This window comes from Sus scrofa, chromosome 4 (assembly GCF_000003025.6).
Source record: "Sus scrofa isolate TJ Tabasco breed Duroc chromosome 4, Sscrofa11.1, whole genome shotgun sequence".
In the NCBI taxonomy this organism is placed as follows: domain Eukaryota; kingdom Metazoa; phylum Chordata; class Mammalia; order Artiodactyla; family Suidae; genus Sus; species Sus scrofa.
This window is the reverse complement of record NC_010446.5, coordinates 90,214,648-90,236,444: the sequence shown is the minus strand read 5'-3', so window position 1 is coordinate 90,236,444 and position 21,797 is coordinate 90,214,648. Positions and strand designations below refer to the sequence as shown.

General features: G+C 41.7%; 1 protein-coding gene and 1 pseudogene across 23 annotated transcripts in view; one reads left to right on the top strand and one right to left on the bottom strand.

The window, feature by feature from the left end:
* Nucleotides 1-21,529, bottom strand: part of DCAF8 (DDB1 and CUL4 associated factor 8) — a 48,344-nt gene extending 26,815 nt beyond the window's left edge. Inside the window, exons 1-6 of one of the 23 annotated variants that reach the window (XM_021088540.1) lie at nt 21,200-21,507; nt 20,267-20,339; nt 17,275-17,397; nt 16,319-16,434; nt 5,112-5,186; nt 52-722 (exon numbers count right to left, since the gene is read on the bottom strand). In XM_021088540.1, coding sequence (XP_020944199.1) covers nt 52-722; nt 5,112-5,160 — 720 coding nt within the window. In that variant the 5' untranslated portion in view covers nt 5,161-5,186; nt 16,319-16,434; nt 17,275-17,397; nt 20,267-20,339; nt 21,200-21,507. Of the gene's footprint in view, nt 1-51; nt 723-5,111; nt 5,230-7,590; nt 8,465-8,519; nt 9,052-16,318; nt 16,619-17,274; nt 17,398-20,266; nt 20,340-21,048 lie in introns of those variants that run through there. The other 22 variants (XM_005663194.3, XM_021088541.1, XM_021088542.1 and 19 more) reach the window with 22 other exon arrangements.
* Nucleotides 11,090-11,337, top strand: LOC106510118 (annotated as a pseudogene).

Here is a 21,797-nt window from a genome sequence, read left to right as displayed (position 1 = left end):
GTCTAACACATGCCTGATTTTCCCAACTGCCAATGTGCTCCCTTGCCTCACCTGGAAGACATTGCTTTTGTGGCCACTCTCAAAGTCCAATACTGGCTGTCGCCGCACCCAGTCCCAAACCACCACTTTCAGGTCATCGCTGCCACTGGCCAGCCAGGTGCCGCGCTGGTTAAAGTGCAGGGTATTAACACAACCAGTATGGCCCTCAAGCCCATGCTGCAGACGGAAACGCTGCACAAAGACTCTTGCCCCACAAGCCTCATACACAAAACGGGCACTTGAACCCAGCTCCCGCTCCCGAAGAGCAGGAAGGGCTTGCCAGCGAGGTCGGGGCAGGGCTGATGTCTCTGAGGCTACCCAGTCCTCCAGGGCTCGCTCATCGTCGGATGAGTCCTGATCACGATTGGCCCGCTTGCGCTGTACACGGCGACGAGGATGCTCTTCTTCCTCCTCTTCTTCCTCCTCCTCTTCCTCTGAGGGGTCATGGACTTGGTTTTCATCATTGATGGAGTAATGGCCAGTGTCCTCCATGCTGTCAGAGTCCTTGTCTTCACCTGAGCTCTCTGTATCCGTGCCTCGACTTTCTGTGCTGGTGCGATTGGGGCCACCATCATCCCCAGTCAAGCTCAAGCTCAGGTCTGAGGCCTCCACTTCAATGCCTGAGGATGTCTCTCTCCCTTCCTCAGCACCAGACATCTCCTCTGGACTGCTAGACAGGCTTCCTGCATGTTAGTGAGGAATGAGTAGATGGGGGGGGGGAAATAAGGAAATAAGATAATGATCAGAAGAATTTCCCCTCCTTAGTCAAAAATAATCATCACATCAAAAGACCCAGAAACCAATTTTGGTCAAAATGTTTCCATTACAAATATTTATAAAGAATAGCTTCTGGAATTCCCTTCATGGCTCAGCGGTTAACAAACCCAACTAAGAGCCATGAGGATACAGGTTCGATCCCTGGTGCTGCTCAGTGGGTTGAGGATCTGGCATTGCATGAGCTGTGGTGTAGGTCGAAGACACAGCTCAGATCCCACGTTTGCTGTGGCTGTGGCATAGGCTGGCAGTTGCAGCTCCGATTCAACCCCCAGCCTGAGAACTGGGAACCTCCATATGCCGTGAGGTTTTGCCCTAAAAAGAAAAAAAAAGGACCTTCTGAGGGGGAAACTTGAAAAGATTAAGACCAAGTCCACAAACAAGTAACAAATTGAAGGACAACCACAGATTATAACACATTCTCAAGAAGCACTGGCAGATTTTAGAGAAATACGTCTGGAGTTCTCTTGTGGCACAGCAAGTTAAGGATCTAGCATTGTCACTACAGTGGCTTGGATTGCTGCCATGGTGACTTTTGATCCCTGGCCTGGGAACTTGTGCATGCTGCAAGAGTGGCAAAAAAAAATTAGTATGCCTGATACTACTACCTTCGGCTGTTTTGCTAGATGAGCAACCATTAGTTTTAACATACACTTAAACTGAATATAAGAAAAAAGAACAGCCATCCTCAGCAAGAGTTGGACTATTTTTCACTTCGAGAAAGCATCACTACCTCCCACCTCTCAAATCCTAAAGTTTCTTTCTCCCAGGCTTTAAAATACACTAAGAATCCAGAGGAAGTGGAAGGACAAGCAGAAACTGTGACCATCTGAGTAGGTTCCTGCTTACTTTTTGTTAATAAACGTATTCTTTCATTAATTTAATAATTCTAATACTATTTTTAGATACAGGAATTCCACTGAGATAAAGTTTTATCAGGAAGCATACATAAAATTGATTAAAGCAGGGCTACTACTATAGTGGGACCTGAAAAGTTTATCATATTCTAGGTCTGACATATTGGTAGTTACAAAATAACTAGGTCACTTTGAGTAAAATAATTTCCGACAATTAGATACCAAATTCTCCTAACAGCCAGACCATATTCCAATGAGCATTTTGGCAGTGTTCTAGAGCTGACAGGACCACAACATCAAAACTAAGGTCAAGAGGGAGTTCCCTCTGTGGCTCAGCAGCAATGAACCCGACTCGTATCCAGGAGGACCTGGGTTCCACCCCTAGCCTCACTCAGTAGGTGTAGGATCCAGCGTTGCTGTCAACTGTGGTGTAAGCTGCAGGCCCGGCTGGGATTCCGAACTGCTGTGGCTCTGGCAGCTACAGCTTCGATTTGACCCCTAACCTGGGAACCTCCATACACCATGGGTAGGTACGGTCCTGAAAAAAAGCACTAAGGTCAAGATATGCAAATAGGAAAAATGAATTTTAAACACTGCTCGTGGACTCCTTTCTCCTCAGATGACTAAGAATTTTATCTTGCCAGAAGTAAAGGCAGACCAGTTATGTGTGACTCTGGTATAAGCTACCAGAGTCGACTTCAATGTCACACTGATGTTTAAGGATTTAAAGTGAGAGTATCTTCTTGCTTAGTCATTTGGATTAGAGAAGTAATTTCTAAAAATCTTTGAAGCAATGGAACCTCTTTTCAATGAACTCTTAGGCAAAGCCCAATACAAAAAAACCAGATAAACAATACATACACTTTCATTCAAATAGTGACAGAAGGTTGGGAAACATAAACAGCTCTTTTCAAAAAAGCACCTCAACTAAGAACACAGTGTGAAAACAACTGGAATAGGAACTGGAAAAAAGGGGAAAAGGGCAGCAACTATATTTGCTGAGACTGCTATATTATGCTGAGAAAGATTAGTAACTATGATTATCTAAAAGCAACTGGGTTTGAGATTGGGAGTGGTGAGAAAGGATAAACTATCACACCAATCACTTCTGTGGGGTGGAAAAAAACAAACTCCTACAATTTATTGTTAAAATTATGATAAACTAAGATGACGTTGGGAGCCTTACTACATTAAGGGCCAGAGCGTATCATAAGCTCAGTAACAGGACTCTTTTTAACAGTCAGTGACCAAGATGTAGCTAGGGGTTGGCAAATTTTTCCTAAATGGCCAGATAATAAAATCTTAGGGAGTTCCTACTGTGGTGCAATGGGATCAGTGGTGTCTCTGGAACGCTGGGATGCAAGTTCAATCCCCAGTCTGGCACAGCAGGTTAGGGATCTGCACTGCTAGAGTGTTGCCACAGCTGCAGTGCAGGTTGCAAATGCGGCTTGAATCTGATCCCTGGCCTACTAACTCCATATGATGGGGCGGGGGAATTTAGGCTTCACGGGCCACATGGACATGGCACAACTATTCATCTCCACTGCTGCAGCACAAAAGAATCCATAAATACTATTTAATAAGTGCGGCATGACTGAGTTCCAATGAATTTTACAAAAACAGCAGCTTGCAGGCCTGTGGATTTGGCCCGCAGGCCGTAGTTTGCCAATCCCTGATAAAGTTAACGGCCAAACTCCCAATCAACTGTATACCTTGAACCCCTTTGGAGTCCTGTGCACTTCAACTAAGCCCAATGAAAAGTCTAAGCCACTCTCCTCTACAAAAGATGAACCAACAGCACTGTTAAGAAAAGAACAAAGGGAGTTTCCATCGTGGCACAGTGGTTAACAAATCCAACTAGGAACCATGAGGTTGCGGGTTCGGTCTCTGGCTTTGCTCAATGGGTTAAGGATCCGGCCTTGCCGTGAGCTGTGGTGTAGGTCTCAGACGCTACAGCTCCGATTAGACCCCTAGCCTGGGAACCTCCATATGCCACGGGAGCAGCCCTAGAAAAGGCACAAAGACAAAAAAAAAAAAAAAAAAAAGAAAAGAACAAAGGGGAGTTCCTGTTGTGGCTCAGTGAGTTAAAACCTGATTAGTATCCATGAGGATTCGGGTTCGATCCCTAGCCTTCCTCAGCGGGTTATGGATCCGGCACTGCCGTGTTGCCACAAGCTGAGGTTGCAAATCTGGCATTGCTATGGCTGTGGTGTACTGGCAGTTGCAGCTCCAATTTGACCCCTGGCCTGGGAATTTCCACATGCCGCAAGTATGGCCCTAAAAAGACAAAAAAAAAAAAAAAAAAAAAAAAGAGAGAGAGAGAGAGAAGGAGAACAAAGGAGCAATAAAACAGCATGTTGAAAAATCTCCCTTTCCTTTACTCAACTTTATTGCTCTACCAATCACATCAACTAGAATTTAGCCAATGGTCCTGACCTACAAGGTGCTGAGATATGCTGGATTCTGTTTTGCCCAACTACATCCATTTTGAAGGACTTTATCTACTTTAGTTAGAAGTTGGCTCAGAGTTGACACGTTTTGGTCAAATAATCCAGGTAGTAGCTATACTCTATCAGAATCTTGATATTCTGCCTTCAAATCTGTCAGATTCAATGATTTAATATTTGGCAGCACAAGTCCTTTAAAAAAAAAGAAAGAGAAAAGAAAGAAAAAAAGCCCCAATTCCAGTTGGTTCTAATTTCATCTTTTATCTAATATCTCTATTGAACTATGATCTACCATGAAAAGAAACTTCTCAGGGTTCCCATCGTGGCTCAGTGGTTAACGAATTCGACTAGGAACCATGAGGTTGCGGGTTCGATCCCTGGCCTCGATCAGTGGGTTAAGGATCCAGTGTTGCTGTAAGCTATGGTGTAGGTCACAGATTTGGCTCAGATCCCGTGTTGCTGTAGCTGTGGCGTAGGCCAGCAGCTACAGCTCCAATTGGACCCCTAGCCTGGGAACCTCCATATGCCAAGGGTGCGGCCCTAGAAAAACAAAAACAAAAACAAAAAACAAAAAACAGAAAACAAAAAAAAAGAAAAGAAACTTCTTCTTAGACGTAGGGAGCCATACCTTCCCAACAACTCCCTTGGTCCCACCACCAACTAGATTTTCTTTTTCTCCATTATTAATAGCATCTCCTAGATTTTGTCCACTCTTGCAACCTTTGAAAATTCCAAACCACTTGACCTTTCACAGGCACAACTCTATTATTGTTCTTCTGAAAACAATCAAATGAAAGTTACAGGAGCAAAAGTACCAGGTGGTCCAAGGTGTTTTCTGTGTAGTTTCCTATACTCAAAACAACACAGGAAGAATTCACTCTTAGGAAAGATTTCCTTCTCTCCACTAAAATCCAGATCTCTCTACTTTCTTTGCAGGAGGAGGAGGACCTCTGTCCAGAGCAAAAATAGCTTCACCTTCATTTTGGCCCCTTACCATTAGCTAAGTCTGTTTTGCCATCTGTGCTGCTCCCTTTGCTGGACATCTTGAATGATGTTTACTGTAGCCAGCCTGGATTCAGGAGATGAAGAAAATGAAACAATTAGGAAACAACCTGGAAAAGATGATAAAAGGCAACAGGAGATATAACAGTGTACAGCCTTTGTCACTTTTATAAAAACGACTTTTCTGTGTGTGTACAACAGAGCTTCTCAGCTGCTGAAAATTATGCCAGACAGTCCCACTGGCCCCCATGTCTAAATTCCATAAAAGGGCATATCTTTGGGAAGCCAACTGCCATCTCTTTACCTTACACCCTGAGGAACTGGCAGTAATTTTTCAGATGGGAAAAAGGGAATGGAAATAAATCCTGGAAGAGCAGGCATATATCAAGTGACAGATTCTGCAAGTAAGCAGAGAACCTCAATTCAAAACAAAAAGCTAGCTTCAGCACTGCCCTCTAGGCAAAAATCTTCTGTTGTAAATACTAGTCGTTTGTATCTATGAACTTTATAAAATAGTTGTCTTCACAATATGAAGAGGAGGGTCAGACTCTGAGTATCATTTTACACATAAAACAAGAGACAGAGAAACTGAGCTCTTGTGGTAAGAGCTTGAGCTTTACGTTCACTCAGATGCCTAGCTTCAAACTTAAAGGCACAGATATTTACCATGGATTATAAGAAGCAGAGTCAAATTAGAATGCAGAAACATCCTTCCTCTAAGAAAGAATCTAAAAGGTTTTTTCTTCCCTCTTATGACTAGTAAGTCAGTCACCATGTGCAAAGCTGGAGGAAGAAGGGCAGTATTTCCATTAAACCATTTCAGACCATTTTATAAAATGGCAAACATTATTTCACCTGGTCCCAACAACTCTCACCAGGTGTATCTGTTTGACAAAGCCTTAACTAGGAACTGGGGTACCTAGCTTTATTCCTTTTATACCACTATAATACATTCATTATTTTTTCAAGGCCTCACTCCCACCTCGAGCAAATTCCAAAGAGCAAAGAATAATATTATTCAGACCAGAATTTTGTTAAGCTCTTTCAGTGCCTTGGACAAAAGGCACTGGTAAAAGACAAAGTATGATTATGACTCCAGTCCTTGTACCCAGGCACACTGGCCTCTAATCTTTCAACAGCCCTTTCATTCCCATAACAATTATCCCAGAAGCAGCCCCATCTTTATCCTTACTCCCTTACTTTCCGCTACAGAAATCCAAGTAGCTTCAGAAAAAAAGTGTCTTCTGCCAAGAGACAGCTGCCCAAAGCTTGCTTGTAGTGGGCCAGAGTGGAGGAGTAGAAATAATGCAAAAGCAGGGACTGAAGCTAAACTTGAGGGAGGGATATCTAGAAGGGTGATGATGAAACACAGTGCCAACAAGAAAACAGATTTGTGAAGCCACATAGAGAAAAAGAGTAAAAGAGCTGTTTGCAGACCAGGCTGTTTTCTTCCTCCTACTTCAATGATGTATTTTTGTACAGCATTCTGCACCTAACACTTGTTTTTTCCTCTCAGTAGTTCCTGTTTATGTTCTTTAGTAACTCAGCAATATCTTCTCCAGCTAGGGCTTAAATTAATTATACTAGTTGGAAAAGTTTTATAAAGCAGGGAGAACAATTGCACTGCTTTTGTTAAGATTAAAAACCAAGATCAGAAGAGTTCCCATTGTGGTACAGCAGGAACAAATCTGACTAGGAACCATGAGGTTTCAGGTTTGATCCCTGGCCTCGCTCAATGGGTTAAGGATCCGGCATCACCGTGAGCTGTGATGTAGGTTGCAGATAAGGCTCGGATCTGGCATTGCTGTGGCTGTGGCTGTGGTGCAGGCCAGCAGCTGTAGCTCCAATTCAACCCCTAGCCTGGGAACTTCCACATGCCGCAGGTGTGGCTCTAAAAAATATATAATAATAAAAATAAATAAATTAAAAAAAATAAAAACTAAGGCCAGAGATCCCGTTGTGGCTCAGTGGTAATGAACCCGACTAGAATCCATGAGGACGAAGGGTTCCATCCCTGGTCTGGCTCGGTGGGTTAAGGATCTGGCATTGCTGTGAGCTGTGGTGAAGGTCACAGACGAAGCTTGGATCCCTCGTTGCTGTGGCTGTGGTGTAGGCTAGCAGCCGCAGCTCCGACTGGACTCCTAGCCTGGGAATTTCCATATGCTGCAGGTGAGGCCCTAAAAAACAAAAAACAAAAAATAAAATCTAATGTCACAGACATACTTTATGGTCAACTGAGAAAAGAGCTGATGTATTCTCACCTCTAGAATCAAAAGTGTCAATCACACTATACTTCCCAACACACAATGATCCACTCCCAGAGAGGAAGTATTAAGCAGCTCCAGAGAACACTTTCTCAAACCTAAATCTCATCATCTTCTACAGAAACCCAGACTGCCTGAACTTTAGACTCATAATGGCTCCAGAAAACACATTTCCTGGGCAGGAGGAGCCAAATGCCTAATGCTTACCTAGCTCTGAGAAGTGGGAAAAGGAGAGCCATGAGGTTCAGCCTATACCCAGAGGTTGCAGAGCTCATCTTTTGGGAAACTGGTTTAAGGTTCTTGCACGAAGGGATCTTAGAGGAAAAAAGTTGACAGAATTTATTGCTAAAACCTGTGAATACATATGTCACCTCTGTTTAATCACTGAGCTGATAGGCAGAAAGGTTCTAAAGGTCACATTTTAGCTGCTACAGAGTTTAGCAAAATTAGTCCTAGTCTGAAACTTTAAAGTCCAGAGTTCTAGTACCAGCTAAGTTATTAGCAAACTTTGTAACGTGACCTTGGATGTACTGCTTGATCTTCTCTGGGCTTCATTTTCTTCTTTTGTAAAACAGTATTTGTAATTCCAGAGATGGTACAGTTAGGAAAAATCATATGTTAAAACTTCTACAGAAGAACTTTCTTAGAACAGTGGTCTCAAACTGACTATGAACCTCCATCAGTGAAAACTGAGCATGAACTCTTATTATGTGTGTACGTACACACACATTTAATCAATTTATATTAAACATTAGGCTTAATTTTTCCAGAAAAAATTTAAAAATTTTCAACATTCCTATACACCACTGGATCATCTGCTATACCCCTGGGATACACACATTCCCATTTTGGAGGAATGCTTTTCTAAAAAGCCAAGAAATGACAATGATAAAATACAATTACTTTGGGCATGAGTTGTTATTGTATAAATATCTGTCAAATGAAGAAACTAAAAACCATCTCAACTCCAGGGCAGAAATCAGAGTAAGTGCCCAAATTAAAGCAGGCTAAGGTGCTATGACCATGCCTTAGGTCTTAAGTATAGGACTCACTCTAGAATTTCTTCTATCACCAAAAAATATAACCTTATTCTATAACCTGACGTTAGGACCACATCTGACTCAACTTAAAATTACCTTCTTTATTCTTTAGGGCACTCCATTCCCAACAAATCCACTGCTTTTTTACCTTCATCAATTTCCATGTAAAATCCAGTTCAGAGCAAACCAATCTGAGCTTGGAAGAGCTGATGAGCTCACTGCCCCAGGTAGCTGGGGGAGTTTAATTAGATTAGCTCTACTGCCTGTACTCTAAAAATAACCATAACTCCTGCCAAAGTGAAGGTTAAAGAGTAAACTATTTATTGGGGGATGGGGAAAAAAAGATCCAAGTGCCATTTTAATTTTACCTAAGAAATTTCAGTAACCTAGAATTTTGTCTTAATAAGAAAAGGGCCTTAAATTTTTAACCAAATACGTAACCAAATATTAGCTAAAAATTAAGCAGGAGTTAATACAGGATGTAAGAGTACTTCGTGGAAGAGATACCAAATGTCTTTGTTTAAAGCCACACTGGGGCTGATTTCTTTTCCTAATATAGACAAAAGATTTATACAAGAAGCTACGTATATTAGAACTACAGGACATCCAAATGTAAAATAAAAAAAAAGAAGAAATTCAACTTGTATGTTGTACAATATACAAAAACTAACTCAAAATAGATCACAGACCTAATGTAAAAGTTAAACAATATAACTTTCAGAAGAAAGCACAGCAGATAATCTTTGTGACTTTGGTTTAAGCAAATTATTTCTTAAAAGAGAATGCAAAGAAAACACAAACCATAAAAGAAAAAAATGAATTAGCTGGACATAGCAAAATTAAAAATCTACTCTTCAAGAGACAATGAAATGAAATGAAAAGACAAGCTAGGGACTGAAAGAAAATATCTACAAAAGACATATTCAACGACAGCACTCAGAATGTATTTAAAATTCCTCACAACTAAATAACAATCACTTGAAAAAGATGATCAACATTAGTCACTAGGAAAAATACAAATTAAAACCATAATGAGAATCCTCTACATATGTACTAGAATAGTTAAAAAATTTTAAATAGGAGTTCCCGTCGTGGCGCAGTGGTTAACGAATCCAACTAGGAACCATGAGGTCGCGGGTTCGGTCCCTGCCCTTGCTCAGTGGGTTAACGATCCAGCGTTGCCGTGAGCTGTGGTGTAGGTTGCAGACACGGCTCGGATCCCGCGTTGCTGTGGCTCTGGCGTAGGCCGGTGGCTACAGCTCCAATTCAACCCCTAGCCTGGGAACCTCCATATGTCGCGGAAGCGGCCCAAGAGATAGCAACAACAACAACAACAACAACAAAAGACAAAAAAAAGACCAAAAAAAAAAAAAAATTTTAAATAATAATGAAAGTTTATCAAGTGCTAACAAGGAGTAAAGCAACTAAACTCTCATACACTGCTAGGAAAAAAGGTAAACTGGTAGTCACTTGGAAGAGTTTGGCAGTTTTCTACAAAATTAAAAACGTAAAGAGTTCTCATCACGGCTCAGCGGTTAACAAATCTGACTACATCCATCAGGATGCAGGTTTGACCTCTGGCCTTGCTCAGTGGGTTAAGGATCTGGCATTACTGTGAGCTGTGGTGTAGGTCACAGACTTGGCTCGAATCCTTTGTTGCTGTGGCTGTGGCATACACCGGCAGCTACGGCTCTGATTCGACCCCTAGCCTGGGAACCTCCACATGCCATGGATGTGGCCCTAAAAAAACACTTTTTAACCATACAACCCAGGAATCCTACCCAGATATGTATTCAAGAAAAATGAAACTACATATCTACCTAAAAATCTAAACATAATGTTTTAGCAGCTTTACTCAGATTCATCAAAAACTAGAAACATATTTTTCAGCTAGGTCATGGATAAACAAACTGTGGTCCACCACACAATGGACTACTATTGAGCAATAAAAGGAAAGAACTACTGATATACCCAGCAACATGAATGGATCTCAAATGCATTAGGCTAAGTTAAAGAAGCTATAGATATAGGATTCCATTTATAGGACACTCTGGAAAAGATAAATTATAGGGAGAGAAAATCAGTCACTGCTAGCACTTGGGGAAAAGGAACTAGCCACAAATAGGATGCGAAAACTTTAGAAAGATGAAAATGTTCTATGCTTCCATCACATGGTGGTGTTACATAACTATGCATCTATTAGAATCCATGGAATGGGTCCATGAAACAAATGGTAAATTTTATTGTATTATTGCATGTAATCAATCAATCTAGCCAGAAGAGAGAGTAAGAGAGCTAGGAATTGGGGGAATAATCACATAACATGTTAAATGACAGATAAAAAATCCAATAATTAAAAATACTAGGAATTCCCATTGTGGCTCAGTGGTAACAAACCCGACTGGTATCTATGAAGGTGTGGGTTCGATCCCTGGCTCAGCTCAGTGGGTTAAGGATCCCGCACTGCTGTGAGCTGTATGGTGTAGGCCGAAGATAAGGCTAGGATCTGGTGTTGCTGTGGCTGTGGGCACAGGCCAGCAGCTGTAGCTCTAATTTGACCCCTGGCCTGGGAACTTCCATATACCACGAGTGCTGTGCTAAAAAGTGGAAAAAAACAAAAACATTAGATTCTCCCTTTCTGGCAGTGATGACCTCCCCACAAGAACATGCCTCTCACAAAGGATCTCCTACATTCCTCTTCGGAAGAAAGAGGAAACACAAGAGGTATCTGGTGCAGAGTCCCAATTCCTATTTCATAGTTGTGAAATGGACAGGATGCTATAAAACAACCACCATCTCTAGCCATGCACAAACAGTTGTTTTTTGTGTTGGCTGCTCTACTGTTCTCTGACAGTCCTCAGAAGGAAAAGCAAGGCTTACAGAAGGATGCTACTTCAGAGGGAAGCAGCACTAAACACCCTGAATCAAGATCAATGGGAAACCATCCCAATAAACACATTTGGGATATAAAACAAAATAACAACAAAAATACCAGCATTTCAAGGCTGTGTTTTTTGTTTGTTCTTGTTTTTGTTTTTTGTTTTTTAGGGCCACACCTGCAGTATATTCAAGTTCCCCGGCTGGGGGCTGAATCACAGCTATAGCTGCCAGCCTACACCACAACTACAACAACATCAGATCTGAGCTGCATCTGTGACCTACACCACAGCTCCTGGGAATGCTGGATCCCCAACCCACTGAGCAAGGCCAGGGATAGAGCCCTAATCCTCATGCACACTAGTCAGATTCATTTTTGCTGTGCCATGATGGGAACTCTCAAGGCTGTGATTATTAATACAAGTTAACTAATAGGTCACAATATATGAGAGCAAAATGTCAGATCTTCCTGCTTAAAAATTAAAATATGGATGAATTTTTGCTGCAAACAAAGCTGCCTTATCAGCAACCACATTAAAGGCAAGATGAATCTTGGGAGATCCTGCTGTGGCACAGCAGGTTAAGGATCTGCTGTTGCCACAGCTGTGGCATAGGTCACAACTGCAACTTGGATTTGATTGCTGGCCCAGGAACTTCCATATGCCGTGGGTGTGGCCATAAGAAAAAAAAAAAAAAAAGGCAAGATGAATCCTCAACTCATACAAAGTCTCCAACCCTACTGTCTAGGTGACAACTAAGAATATCAGACGCTTAAAGTAGTTCTAGTGGTTGTACTATTAATTTGTACACATATGCTTTTTATTTTTAAAATTTCTCTCGGGTACATTTTAACTCCTTTGGAGTCTAGGGAAACTGGTATGGTAACTCTACCTTACCTCAGGTTCAATGGACATTTCAACTTCTAAATAATATCACTGTCCTTGATATCTCTACTAAGACCTGAACTCATACTCAGTGAGTTTACGAGTTACATAATCCCAGCATTCTCTCAGATCAGTCTAGCAGTCTTGTTTGACATGTCTCATTTTGCAACTCAAGTGCCCAATACCCGTATTTAAATGAAACAAAGGTGAAGTCCCCTGGTGGCCTAGCGGTTAAGGACTCAGCACTGTCACTGCTGTGGCTCAAATTCAATCCCTGAGCCAGGAACTTCCACGTGCCATGGGTATGCACCCCCTGCCCAAAATAAGACAAAGTTTCAGAATTTCCTCTGGAAGTAAAAGGTGATCGTAGAAACTACTTCAATTATTAGTAACATAGATCTCTGAGAGCCACACAATCCCTGGTTCCTCTTGGGAGGGCAGATGTCCCATACCACTCATAACTGAACAGCTGTTCAGGGCTGATCTCCATCCAAAGTACAAATTTACTTTTCAGTCTGAGGCCCCACAGTCCATCTGGAATCAACCAGTCCTACTTTCTCCATCCCCAATTTCTGCCTCCAAGCTGAAATGGTTCAATTTAAATCCATTCTCCTTACCTTACTATTTTTCTACTTTACAATAAACACTTCTCCAAGCCAATTTTTCCAACTCCTGTTGCCAGCCCCACTTTAACAGTACAGGGTTTATTAATCAGAAAAAGAACCTCAGGCACTAAATTTTAAAGGACCACCCGAAGGAAGCTGAAATTCATACTGCATAAAACATGTTTATAAAAGGGCAGGCCTTTTAGCTCTGGGCTGCTCTCTAGTAAGCAACTAAGTAACTAGTAAGCAAGTAAGTAACTCTCTGGAGGAGTTAAATATACTATACTGTCTCCTCTAGTAAACTGGACAGAGGAGCAAAACTATGAATGTTTCTGGATCAGGGAAATTAATCTTTAATACTATTGTGCAGATTTGACAACACTGGGTAACCCAACTGTATAGCATCTCCAGCCTCCCTTGTTTATCTATAGGCCTCTGGCACCACCCAGTGGCCCATCTGTACCGAGACATAGCAGTAAACCAACAATGTAAAAGGTAATATGTGAGCTACAAATACAAGGCCATCACAACCCCTTTTGTAGCTAATAAATCAATTAGAAAAAAATAGCTATATGACTAACTAACTATGACATAAGAAATACAAGTGTCAGTATCATTTAAAAAAAAAGATTAAGAGGACATTGCTGCAGTTCAACAGAGTAAAGGATTATATTTAGTTTCAGGACAAAGGAAAAGCTTTCATGGTGAAATTAGCTTTTAAACTGGACTTTGGGAAGTTCCCACTGTGGCTCAGTAACAAACCAACCAGTATCCATGAGGATGCAGGTTTGATCCCTGGCTCCGCTAGGCGGGTTAAGGATCGAGCATTGCCGTGAGCTGCGATGTAGGTCACAGGCACGGTTCAGATCCTGAGTTGCTGTGGCTGTAGCGTAGGCCAGCAGCTGCAGCTCTGATTCAACTCCTAGCCTGGAACTTCCATATGCCACAGGTGTGGCCCTAAAATACCAAAAAAAAAATTAACAAATAAACTGGACTTTGAAGGAAGGATAGGATTTCAATGGGTAGAACTGAAGAAGCTAATCCATTGGATGAAAAGATCAAAAAACCTGCTATGTTCAAGAAAATACAACAGTAGTCTGGTCTGGCTAGGCTAGATGCTGGGATATAGCTCATTGGTTAAGTATTAGAAGGTGTGTGTGACAGGCATCAGGAAGATTTTGTCAAGGATAATAAGATGGATTGAAATGGAAAGAAAAGGGAGGAGAAACAAGTTTAAAAGCTATCACAGGCGTTCCCATTGCAGCTCAACAGGTTAAGAACCCAACATAGTCTCCATGAGGATGCAGGTTCGATCCCTGGTCTCACTCAGTGGGTTAAAGATCTGGCATTGCTGCAAGGTACAGTGGAGCTCGCAGATGCAGCTTGGATGCCACATTGCTGTGGCTGCAACTGCAGCTCCGACTGTATCCCTAGCCGGGGAACTTCCATATCCTGAAGGTATGGGCATAAAAAGAAAAGAAAAAAAAATCTATCACAGTCTCTAAAGAAGCAATAATATCCTGTCTTAGGCCGATGACAGAGGAAATTAAAAGAAGGGAATCTATGTGAGAAACATTGTAAAAGCAGAATTGCTAGTTATTTGGCTCAATGAGCTCAAAAAAATAAAAAAGACAAGTTTGAATCTGGGTGCCCAGAGGAAATTAAGTGCCAAAAGTGAGAGACTGGCAAGTGGGGAAAGAGAGGAATCTGATTTTGATTTATGTTTAAAATCTAGGTTGACATGTCAGGAAAGTAGTGGAAAATCAATGCAGGTCCAAAATTTGAGAAATAAATTAGGGCCAGATACAGGCTTGAGAATTATTTGTACAAAGAAGCTTCAAAATCAAATACTTTGTGAATTATACTCCCCCCCCCAAAAAAAATAAAGACTCAAGAAAGGAAAAAATCTTGGAGAATTCCTACCTTTAGGAAATAGAAAGAGGGATACAGAGAAATGCTCAGGGAAGTAGAAGGAATAATAAGTTTTAAATGCCTTGAAGTCAAGAGATGAAAAGGTTTCAAGAAAGGTGGGATGGTTCATGGTTTGACCCATGGAATTACCTTAAGAAGTAAGTGAGAATGCTGGTTTTCTTCCTATTCAATAATCATAAAATAAAAGGATTCAGCTATCTCTTCAGTTTAGTTAAGTCCATTAAAATTATTTCCTTAAAAAACTTATCAGGCTACCAATTAATCATAACCTGAGACCCATGTTTAAACACTTCAAAAATGTTTTCATTCATATTGTCATTTGGACAAACCTTTTGCACTTTAAATACACTTTTATAAGAAATATTGAATTCTACCTTTTAGCTCAATCTGTTTCATCACTTGGCACTGAAGAGACTTTTTTTTAAAGACAACATATAGTATAACAAAAAAGAAAAGGGCTTTAGGGTCAGTCAGAACTAGGCTTGAATTCCACTTCTACCACCTACCTTTGTTTCTTCATTTATAAAATGGGATTAATACTATTACCCTGAAGGAGTTAGTGTGAGGATTAAACACATTTGCAACTGGCTGTCTGTACACAAGAGGCACTTACATTATTTTTCCAGCTTCTCATCTCTGGTTCCATATTGGTTAGAGAAGCCTGGGCTTCTTGACACTCAACAATGATCCTCCAAACACTGTACACAAATTAGGACACAGTTCCAAGTCTATGACTTTTGCTTACCTGCTCTCAGTGGCCTTTTAAAAGAATTCAGAGAGCTCTGTTACAATCTTCTTTTGAGCACATTCGTGTTCTATTAACTGAGGTAAAGCAATATACCCCAGAGCCCAAAACTAAGTCTCCCTCTCTTTAAGACCTGCATTTATAGTTTATTGACTTGAATTCTACTAAGAGTATTTCAGACCGTGTTAGGAATGCACACTAACCCTTAACTGCTGTCTCCAGCAGCAGAGCTAGGGAACATTTTATAATAACATTTAAGCCTATTCATCTTGATTTAAATGATTTTAAGGAAAACCCATTTCTAGGGAAATTCCATTGTGTTTCTACTATGATTTATCTTTACACTAGAATCCAGTCTCTATTACCAGTTTTTTCCATTTATATTTCAAATTTTTCTTAAATCGTTGTAAAGGGCACTAGAGAGATGAAAGGGTGATGCTCCAAAGGTACAACTTACAATAAAACAATAACAGAGAGGCTAAAAACATCAAGAAGTTCCCTCCTATGTGCACTAGACCAGAGGACAGAGTATAATGTGGGTCCCAAGTAAGGGTAACACATGCCTGCTAATGTGGCAATGTTTAAAGTACACTAGAAGAATACAGCCTTGGCTACCGCTAGAGGTATATCCTAGAGTAGCTTCCTAGATGGCTAAGAAAAACCAGAAACAAACAAACAAAAAAAAACGACATGTAAGGCAAGCATGGATGCTTTACACAGACCTCCTCAAATAGTATCCTTGGAGGATAAGAGCAAATATCTAACCTCTTGGGTAAAACAACGAAAATTTCTGCAATAACCCAATCCATTAGATAATACATTTCACTAACCTTTGACAAATTGATCACTCACCATGCCCTATTTGCAAACTCAGAGCAGCATAAATTCATTAGTTTATCTTTGGCATACACATTCGTGGCGTTAAGGTAGTATTTAAGAAATTGGGCTTCTGGCCCAGAAACTATGTCCTGCAGAGGCAGAGATAAAAGACTGCTATAAAGAAGTGACCAATTGATCACACTCTCATTTTTAAAGACCTTTCAAGGACTTTCTTCTCGCTCCAAGAATAACTGAATCAGTAAACAAGAACAGGTAGCACCTTTTTCTTTTCTAAGGGCTGCCCCTAAGGCACATGCAAGTTTCTGGGCTAAGGACTGAATCAGAGCCGCAGCTGCCGGCCTACACCACAGCCACACCAGATCCGAGCTGCGCCTGTGACCTACACCACAGCTCTTGGTAACGCTGGATCCTTAACCCACTGAGCAAGGCCAGGGATTGAACCCACATCCTCAAGGATGCTATTTCGCATTTTGAAGCCAATGAGCCTCAATGGGAACTCCAGTGGCACATTTTTTCTGACCAATTTTAACAGTGATAAAGTTTCTTGGGTAAATTCATGAAAATGAAAGACAAAAAAGCCTTCAATATTACGTAAAGCTAATCTAAATTCACTGGTGTTTGGCTCTGAAACTAAAATATACATAGTCACTACCTCCGTGACTATTCATTCAACTCTTTCAGTTGCCTGGGTTCCAAATGGATGAGGGTAAGTAAGAGATTATCTTGGCTCATGATAATCTGCTTTTAAAAAAAAAAAAAGGGAAAAAAAGCTAATTCAATCTTAAAACTAACTCTAACACCAACGTGATGTAATAAAAAGCTCTGTTTGGATAACTCTTTTATAACCGAGACATTTCCTAGACATGTTTAGAATAACTTTTCTAAAGTAGATATAATCCAGAAATAAATCTATCTACTGAAAACAAAGTTCAACCAGTCAGTTCATGATTTTAAAGCCGGTAACTCACCTGACAGAAAACAGGACCTAGAGCGCAAAACACTGAAGATCTCAGTCTCCCACAAGAAGGCACACGACTATAGAATGTCTTCTACTAGTCCGTTTGCTTTTGAAACACCAGTATTGTTTTAAACTGGCAACAAAAAGACATTTATTTTAGCTCTGAGTACAAGCTTCTGTCTTAGGTTGATCCTAGTCAACACTAAGGACCACAGCGCTGAGACTGATTCTTATACATTTAATAGACTGCTGTATAAAATGCCCTGTCAGGTTGGTGGTGGGAACTAAGGTCACAAATATACCTAGACTCCCACTGCATCCACGATGGGAAATACTTCCTAATAAGATGCAACAATTCTCATGCAACATCCTGATATATAAAATATCTTAAGAAATAAGAGAATTTTACGGTTATGGTCTAGAGACTACAACCATTGATTTACTGTATACATAGGTGTTACCTGGAGCATAAAATGTGAAACCCTTCCTGATAGTGGTGGTGATGGGAGCGGATTTTCATCAAGCACATACAGTAATAAGGAACAAAGTTACGCCTCTTTCAACATATTTCCTTTTCCCCTCCCTACCCCACCCCCCATTCAACAAAGAACTCTAGATTTCATTAAAAACACAGTAATAAAATTACACCTCACTACCCTTCATCCTAAGAGTCTTTACCTTTCAATAGAGAGAATTTAGATCCTAGATGGTAGTAACAAAAGTTGGTCAACTCTCAGTTGATCACTGGCCTGAATGAATACAGTTGCTTTCATCACAATGTTATCAACACTTACTTAATTTTCATGTGCCCTTACCTCCCCCAAAAAGATGTGAAAGAAAAGCCAACAAGAGGAGATTAAAAAACTTTTCATCTGTCCTGTCATACTAAGATGGTCCAGCTGGGGAGATGAAATTAAAAAACTCTGCATTCCTTACTCCTTAGTCTAGATTCAGTTCATAAAGAAAGGGGACCTTTCCATGGTCTAATTTTTTTGTCTTTTTTTTTTTTTTTTTTTGTCTTTTCTAGGGCCGCCCCCACAGCATATGGAGGTTCCCAGGCTAGGGGTCCAATCGGAGCTACAGCTGCCGAACTACACCACAGCCATAGCAACCCCAGATCCGAGTCTCGTCTTTGACCTACACCACAGCTCATGGCAATGCCGGATCCTTAACCCACTGAGCGAGGCCAGGGATCAAACCCAAAACCTCATGGTTCCTAGTCGGATTTGTTTCCACTGTGCCACGATGGGAACTCCATCCATAGTCTAATTGTTTTTGATAAACTACTGATGAGGATCACTGCAGAGCACAGGAGCTTGGAAAAAATACACTCCCTCTGTGGTGAAAAGAAAAAGGTTTAAGAAGTAGCTGGAGCTGAGGAGGTGAACACTGAAGCAGGAAAGGGAGGAATTACAATACCTATGTCACCTCTGATTAGGTGTGCTAAAAGAAAGACCAAGAGACAGGAGCAAAGAACAAAAGAAACTTACTGATGTTTAATTTAAGAATGCATTTAGAAATACACATACATCAACATCTGATATTCTTGGCTGTCCTCTGGTCTTGAACTCACACCAGACTGACCTGAATCATGCTCAAAAGACAACCCTAGGTGGGCATACACAAAGACACATCTAAACCAGCTAAAAATGAATCTGGGAGTTCCCTGGTGGCTCAGCAGGAAAAGGATCCAGTGTTGTCACTGCTGTTGTGCAGGTTCAATCCCTGGCTTAGAACTTCCACATGTGGTAGATGTGGCCAGAAAAATAAAAGAATCTGAACAAGTCACCAGGAAAACCTGTTCAGAAGCAAAATGCAAAGTGTAAACAAGCATATAATTTACTCAAAGCTATATTAATAATACACAAACAGAAATTTTTTTCTTAGTGTCTATCTTGTGCTAGGCATAGTGTTAAGACCTTCACATAAGTTCCCTCACATAATACTGACAATGACTCTAGGAAGTAGGTGGTATTATCCTGCTTTTAGAGACGTGGAAATTAAGATTCAGAAAATTCTAAGTAACTTGCCCAAGGTCAGGTGGCTAAGAAATCCTAGTACAGTACTAAGTACAGCTCTAAGTACAGCTCTAAGGACTGTATTTTTCCTTTTTTGTCTTACTGATGATCCACATACTGCCAATAATCTTATTACCATTCATAAAGAGCAATTTCTAATCACAACACTGTGTGGAATAAAACTCACCAGTGTCACACTCAACCTTTTCCTACTACAAACAATAAAGATATTAAGAATCAGCCAGGCCTACCTTCCAGAGCCACTCAGCTCTTCTGTCACATCCTATGAACCTCAACCATAGCACTATTCTCTGCTACCAGAAATCCAAGACCCTTACATAAATTACAACTATGTCCCAATTCCCTCTCTAGCAACGGCCCATGATGCTGACGTGCAGTATTCTGTTCAACAAGGATTCTTCAGATTAGATATAAAAGAGCACCACTCTTTTTTTTTTTTTTTTTAAAAACCCAAAATTTATCACTATGTCCTGAAAAGCTGGAATTCTGAGGTGGACTGAACTTAAGCACCACTCCCTAACTTTTAGTTAAAGGCAGCTAAACAGTCTCCTCTAAACAGAAAGAAATGACAACCCAAAGCCCTGAAAGGGAAAAAGACTTGATTGACAAAAGGCTAAGCAGAACTCCAGTAAACTAATGCCCAGCTTTTAATAGTGTAAGAAACATGATCTGCACAAAGGCAACACAAAGCAAACGAATGAAGAGGGAGACACATTCATTTCTATGCTTAACTGGAGTCATTTGAAGATATACAGCAATAGTTTAGGACTTCAAGTCAAGAGGCCCAGAGCCAATTAAACTTGTAAACGTAATTTAACCAGAGCTGGAACAAAGCCAAGAACAATACCCTAACTCCTTGGGAAATTGTGGTAGGAATTTTATAATTTTAGTGGTCAGCACTTGGGCACCAGGGTAGGGTCTGTCTTGGACTGAGGAATTTAAATGCCTTCAACTCCTACTCACCTTTCCTCCTTTATCACTGAAGTAGGGCCAGGCTGAGCTCCTGAGAAAATAGGCCTGTAGATTCACTGAAGGACTAAGAAAAGTTAAAGTTTAAATGGCAAGGGTGCCTCTTCAACTAAACATAATAAAAACATATTTATGAATACATGTTAGTACTTTTTTAGACCTCCTCAGGACTATTTAGAAGCACGGTAATTTATGACTACTGAACAAGTAACTTACGTAGTTACAGAAATTAAATGAACCAGGCAAGTAATCTCCCAGCTCCACTAAAACGTAAGTCATTTAAAAGGAAAACCTGAATCTTTTCAACGCCAACCCATAACCAAACCTCTCAACAAGCCACAGAGCAGGGGGAAATCCCGGAGAGAACGTGATAGCGCTAGTGCCGGTTTGTTTACAGAGACTCCAGCAACAATCATATGAGTCAGAAATTCAAGCCACTAGATGCTTTCCAACTAACAGGGACCAAATGGGACCGTTCTACGGTGCCCTGAAAGATTTAGGGGTGAAGGGAATTACATTACAAGGGTACAGGAACAGACGGCAACAACTGACTCCAGGGTTCTTGGACCTCGGCCTTCCGTACAAGGTGCTGGGCCCGAGAACTCGGGATGGGGGAGGGGGCACACAGCGCGGTGGCCCTGAGATGACGGGGAAGCGCAGGGCAAGCCGCGTCCCCCAATCTAAAGGGGAAAAGCGCACACAAATGGGTCACCCGACAAGGCAAGACGTCCCCGTGGATTGCGGGGCATGCTCCTGGGGGCAGCCGTGGGGCTGACCTGCGAAAAGGACAGCCACTCCTCCCGGCGGTGACTCGGGTCAGAAGGAGCAGACCTGAGCCCTGGGAGCTCGAGAAAGCAGTCAAACCTATCTTAAAGGGGAACGGGGCAAGGGGGAGGGGGCCAGGCCAAGCCGGAACGAGACACGGACCGGGTAGGTCAAAGGGGGGGGGTGTCCGGCTGGGGCAGTTACAAGCACGGGAGCCGGCGAGACTCTGCAGCCCGCTTCCCGTCTTGGGTCATCCTTCTGCCAGCGGCTGCTCCGACTGTTCCAGGCCCAGCCGCCCCGTCCACTGCCGCCACCAACGCCGCCGCCATCTTACACTGGCCAGCGGCCGCCACCACCACCGCCTCCGCTCTCTGCGCTTGCGCCTGCGCTGCCACGCTTTCCGGCCCCGTTTGCGACGATGTGCTGGAGAAGACTGAGGGAAAAGTGGTCGCGCGAGCTCTCGGCTCCCAACCCTCCACCGAGGACGCATAGGGGGCGGGCCTAAGCCCAACGGAAAACGGAGCGGGCGGCGCGTGCGCATTACTGAGAAGGCGAAGTTGTTTTTGTACTGTTTGGAAGACTTCACGATCCTCGTGATACTTAAATAGAGTTAAAGGCCTTTCAGAGTTGTGGTTTAAATCAACTTCATTTCTGACGGGTTTGCAGGCAAACTCCTGGGCGACCTTCATGTTTGCCCTGTTTCTGAACAAGCAGTTTTCTCCAGATTTCTTCTGAAAACTCCATTTCCTTTGAGGATCTT